The sequence below is a fragment of the Morus notabilis genome, unplaced genomic scaffold (assembly GCF_000414095.1).
Source record: "Morus notabilis unplaced genomic scaffold, ASM41409v2 Scaffold39, whole genome shotgun sequence".
Lineage (NCBI taxonomy): Eukaryota > Viridiplantae > Streptophyta > Magnoliopsida > Rosales > Moraceae > Morus > Morus notabilis.
In genome coordinates this window covers 1-5,760 of record NW_010366566.1, presented here as the reverse complement: position 1 = coordinate 5,760, position 5,760 = coordinate 1, and the positions used below count along the sequence as shown (strand labels likewise).

Here is a 5,760-nt window from a genome sequence, read left to right as displayed (position 1 = left end):
TAAATAAAAAAAAAAAAAAAAAAAAAAAAAAAAAAAAAAAAAAAGAGAATCAAATAGGCATCTTAAGCTCTGTTGAATCGGCCTACCTTCCTGCCTATGGCGAGTCTTGTCAACTTGGGAAGAAGTTTCTTCCAGGCTTTCTTCCCCTTCAAATGTACCAGATACTGCAGCAGTGTGTGGGCTATCAATACTGCAATGTCCTCTGGCGTCGGACGTCACCAGTTGTTCATCAATAAGTTCACCAAGTTTCCGAAATAAAGCAAAATCACCCCCCTGCTCACTTTTCTTTATCATTAACCCCATTGTGGTCGTATAGAGATAATAAAAATGCAAAAAGACAGAGATAAACCTGCCAAAAGGAATAGCAACCATCAACCAATTTATTGGTTCTCCCTTGAAATCCACCCTCCCTTCCTTGTCGAAATACCAGCCAATCCTTGCAACACAGCAAACATAGTTTGAAACGGATCAGAAATATGATCTTGATGATATTTGCAACAGATTAACTCCTAGAATGAAAGGGCTACTACATCTCTTACAATTAAACGGGTCAGGTCCAGACGTTCAACCTCATTGATCAGAATCATTGTAGCCAAGCCACAAAAGGTGTACCTGGACAACAAATTTCCAAGTTTATGACTGCGTTTCCAAGTGATGTATTTTAAGACCGGTTAGTATTTGAACTTCTTATTTCCCTTTAAGTGAACTTACGATTTATCACTAGGAGTTGTTCGTAATACATCAAACCTTATAGATCCTATGAAGTAAAATATATGGCAAAATAGCAAAAGTTAAGAAGTGAGTTAAAACATACCCACCGTGAGCTTCTGATCCGGGTTCTCCAGCAATTCCACCTTCAAAAGTCTGACAACTGCAGATTGCATGGTGCAAATTTAAATTACTCTTTTTCATAGAAAAAAAATGGGCATGTCTCAAAATTACTTATAATAATATGAAATGATGAGAAATTATGTGCAGGTAATTAATATATAAAATCCATATTATAATATGAAAGCACAAATTACAATCAATGTCACTAAATGCATCCATATAGGTACATTACAAAACAGAATATGAATGAGAATATTGAAATAAATATGCACGACATTAACAGTTTCTTGAGCAGGTGACGAATAGCTCACGCAAACATGAAGATAAACAAAATCTAAAAAATTTACACCCAAGAAAGATTAACAATTATAAGCAGGTCTTGGAGCCAATTAATATCGAAGAAGAACTGAGACCAACCTTAAGATGTAATTTCCAACATCCTGAACTAATTCATCATCCAAAATGTTCAGAATACTTGCAACCTGATCAGAATGAGAAGATACTTACAATGACAAAGCATTTGATGACTATTGTAAGATAAAACGGTTATGAATAGAATCATAATTTGTATGGATTTAAACAACATGTATGTAAGCAGTGCACTCAATGTGCTGCTCTTTTGTTTGATGCACGTTCAAGTTAGAACATTCGATTTTATTAATTGAGAGTGAAAACACTTCACACACAATTACATGTGCAGAGACTTACCGAAATGGCAGTATAGCAGGCACGAACGTCAATTTCTCCGCCATCATGCATCCTGAAGAGCATCCAAGTGATAATAAAGTTACCATTCCACATGTACAAAGGCCCGGGTAAAAAAAAAAATGCACTCGGTATTTTGCATCTCAGAAGAACCTAGATTGAGGGTATAGACCATTCATAGACTCCAAAAACTGAAAGAGAGAGAAGCTTGAGGGGAGAAAAAAAAGAAACAAACAAACAAACAAACACAGTTCCAATCACATCTTTTAACGACTAGTAATAATACATTTTGCATGCATATTTTGGAGTCTCATAGTCAGTTTCTAATTTCAAAATACATAAATATGCAATCAGCTGTGATGCCATACCTGAAGCCCCCACTTGGGTGTTTCATTCGCTGCAGAAACGTGTACAGTTTATCTCTGAAAAACATTTAGACAAATTGAGCATAACTTTCCAAAAAGCTAATTCTTGAGGACAAAACGTTGTCACAAATAGCAGCATAAACTGGCCACCTATTAATTGAAGACAAAGCTTCATGACCACCCACAGTAATAAGTGAATTGACAGTAGCATAGGTTGTTGCAAGATGTGGCATCTGAGCAAAAAAGCAACTATATTACTGATTGTAATTTTTAAAAGAAAAATAATAATAATAATAACTGCCACACTACCATCCTCAAACACCCCTACAGAAAAAGTTATGCGACTTGATTCTCAACAACTCTAAAAGTGCCAGAAAGAGGAAAGATAGTGTCAATATGTTAACTAAGTAGACGTTGTTACCCGTATGAACCAAACGGGCCAATAATTTACTAGGTGGTATACCAAACGTTTAAATCATTTTGTTTTCTCCTCATAGTGAATCGGGGTAGGGAAAAGAAGATTATGGAGCTTTGAGTTTGGAACAATGAACATTAGCAGTTATGAGTTATAAAATGCACAACAGAATATTATCTCAAGAATGGTTAAGTAGATCTTCAACCATTTACTTGCCTGCCCAGGTCCACCACCATATCCACCATCCTGGTCCTGCAGGTATAAGAGAAACAGAAAAATTGAAAACTGAAAACAAAAGTACATAAATAAATAAAGAATAATACGGTACAATACATATATGTACAAAATAATCAAAAGAACAATAAATAGTGCCCTTTTGTGAAAGAAGCAAGCAATATCTCCAATGGTGTTGCATACCTGACAACGGCGTAAGAAATCAATCGTGTTGCTTTCCATTTCGGTATCAAGAGACTCCCCTAGTAAAGCAATTGAGTGGATGATCCAATAGCACAGCCAAGGTCGACTAACAAACGACATTGTTCATGAAAACTATCAGGAAATTTTCAAGAAACGACATTTTCAACCCCAATTTCTGCTCAAATTCATAACCAGCAAAAAAAAAGAAAAAGAAAAAAAAATCCACACAGAGACTCTCATGTTAAACAACAAGAACAGAATCGCAAAACAAAATTCTTCCTGGGTCGTTTATACACAAGCAACAGCTTGAAACATTGTAGAAATATATATATACACGTATATATATATATAGATAGATAGATAGATAGAGAGAGAGAGAGAATTACTTGGCATCCAATACGCAAAATGAGGGACCGAGAAATCTGAGACCTCGATCAAGGTACTCCAAATGCCGATCACGACGAAGCTTCAGCCTTTCAGAGGAAGAAAACGACAACAAAATCAGACCCTAAAAAGCTGTCGAAACTATTAAAACCAAAACCCCCAACGAGAAGATAGGTGTGGGTTTTACATCTGGGATTTCACGTCGCGGGGAGCGTTGGCGAAGAAGTTGTAAATCTGAAAGACTTCGTTTTCCACCATCCATTGGTCTCGCTCCGTCACGGTCTGGACCGGCGTCTCCGATTCCATCACGTTTCGCCACCGAGTCACACTGAGTCACCGCCACGCCCACCCGTGTGTTTGTGTGCACTTGATTCGGGGAGAAATAGGCAATAAAAGTTACACGGCTGAATTGCATCCTTGCCCCTAAACTTACTGCATAGTTACAAACTGTCTTAAATAAACAATTATGTAACAAATCAGCCCCCAATTGATTGATTTGTCTATGGGTCATTTGATAGCATAAGAGGATTTTTTTTTAATAAATATTAGCTGAAATTTATATTTTAAAGCAAAGTTAGTTCAAAATTTATATTTAGATAAAAATTAATTAAAGATCCTAACCCAAATAAATCTCGGTTAAAATATATAAAAATGATCATTCAAGTAATTAATTTTTTAAGTTATTTTAGTTATTTTAATAGTTAAAAAATGTGAAATACCTAAAATCTTACTAAGAACGGTTCAAAATCATTAGATAGGAATCCAAATATGAATAGAGAGACAAGAATATCACAACTGTGTAAACAAATAGTTTTAGAGTAAGCATTACACAATTTCCAAGCACTTAGGTGTAAGTCATATATTAATTTTTGTCAAAAAAAATTAACACCATTTTTTCTCAACGGGTGTGCTTGTTGCAGATTTATAAATTCAAGGTGCAAATAGTTAAAAATAAAAGTTTAATGAGAAAGCATAATAAGTTTAGTGGAAACGATGAAAAAAAAAGAAGCCAAAATTACAATATCTTGCATGATTAGTGGAGTGATTTTGTATGGTATAAAACACTTGTAGGAATGTAAACTAAAGCGATTTTGAACATGTTTTTCCAATACCAAGTCCGACCCCCAATTGTGTCTGCACTACTCGATGACGGGATAGGGATTCCTCGGTGAGGTGGGTCTGTTAGTTTAGAGTATGATTTGAGTGTAATTTTTAAGTTGAATTTGAATTATAACTTGAGTTGAAGTTGTAACTTGAGTTTATGTTTGATTGTGTATATTTAAGTTATGGTTTAAGATAATAATTTTTTTGACTATGTGTTTGAGTGAGTCAAAACTTGAATTTATATTTAGATAGTATTTTAATAAAAACTCAATAGTGATGACAAATTTTAATAGGATATATGTTAGGGTTTTATTCGTCTTTTTGTTGTCAACGCATAGAAAAAAAATAATCTCAATCAGAATTAAAACGAAAAAGTTATAGCATTTTTAATAATAGAAAAAAATAATGTTCATTAATTTGAGTTCGAATTTTTAAACTCGAGTTGAAGGGAAAACTTGAACTTGAGTTTTAGTCCCAAACTCGAGTTCAAACTTAAAAAAATATGAACTTAAATAAAGTTGGAACTTTAGTTGCTTTTTTTGAGTTTTTGAGGCTGCCGAACACACCCGTAATGGGGCAGGGATAGTGCCTTGTTACCTGAGTTAAGTAACATATTTTTGAAAATGTAGAGTCCACCAGTCAGATTAGTCTGACAAATATAAAGGTTCATTTAGTATGAAGATTTAAATTATGGTGATTTTAATCATTATTTTAAAATTAAAACCATGAATTATGATTTTGGGTTCAAATCGTAATTTTAAAACAATGATTTAGAATTAGGAGTTTGAATCACCTTGTATCAAGAGGATGTGGTTTTAGAATCATGATTTGAGCTAGTTTAAAACATCACATCATATTTTGAATCATGATTTAGAATCATCCAAACAAAATACTGATTCTGAATCATGATTCAGAATCACTGTAAAAAAATATTAATTCTGAACCAGGATCTAGAATCATGATTCTGGATTCATCTACTAAACGCACCGTGTAACATTTTTTTTTAATACGTATAACACTCGGTTCACTTTAGTGTAACATTTAAAAAATGTAATTCAATACATATAATATTAAATATTACATTTAAACAAATTGAATGTTACAAACATATAAATGATGTTACATAAAAATAAACAAAAAAAATTACATTTACTTGACTGTATAGTCGTCAAACTTAAAACTTAGCTCATATTTTTTAATGAAACAAAAAGATAATTATAATGAAAAAATAACATTAAAAATTCCTACAATATAAAATAATCTATTTTTTCGCAATCAAATTTTTAGAGCAAATAGACAAATTGCGTTCACAGATTAGGTTCAACTTTCTTTCTCACTCGTGACTTGGTCGCTTTAAAGTGGACGTCCATAACATGCACCAATCGTCAAGGGCAATCGCTTAATTCAGTGGATCATATCTCACTAGTGCATAGTGTCTTTCGGTCGTTTGATGCAGAAACAAAGAAATAATGCTGTGGAATTGGTTCTGTTTTTATATTTTACTTTAAAAAAAATAAAAATAAAAACGTTTTTAAAACG

The 5,760-nt window shown here is 33.3% G+C and overlaps 1 protein-coding gene across 1 annotated transcript in view; it reads right to left on the bottom strand.

The window, feature by feature from the left end:
* Window positions 1-3,481, bottom strand: part of LOC21403390 (protein farnesyltransferase subunit beta) — a 4,611-nt gene extending 1,130 nt beyond the window's left edge. The window contains exons 1-12 of the mRNA XM_024173738.1: window positions 3,305-3,481; window positions 3,120-3,206; window positions 2,734-2,839; window positions 2,533-2,568; window positions 2,052-2,134; window positions 1,905-1,958; window positions 1,540-1,591; window positions 1,249-1,313; window positions 815-871; window positions 540-612; window positions 350-436; window positions 87-273 (exon numbers count right to left, since the gene is read on the bottom strand). Of these exons, the coding sequence (XP_024029506.1) occupies window positions 87-273; window positions 350-436; window positions 540-612; window positions 815-871; window positions 1,249-1,313; window positions 1,540-1,591; window positions 1,905-1,958; window positions 2,052-2,134; window positions 2,533-2,568; window positions 2,734-2,839; window positions 3,120-3,206; window positions 3,305-3,423 (1,006 nt within the window). The 5' untranslated portion in view covers window positions 3,424-3,481. The remainder of the gene's footprint in view (window positions 1-86; window positions 274-349; window positions 437-539; window positions 613-814; window positions 872-1,248; window positions 1,314-1,539; window positions 1,592-1,904; window positions 1,959-2,051; window positions 2,135-2,532; window positions 2,569-2,733; window positions 2,840-3,119; window positions 3,207-3,304) is intronic.
* Window positions 3,482-5,760: the final 2,279 nt, after the last annotated feature.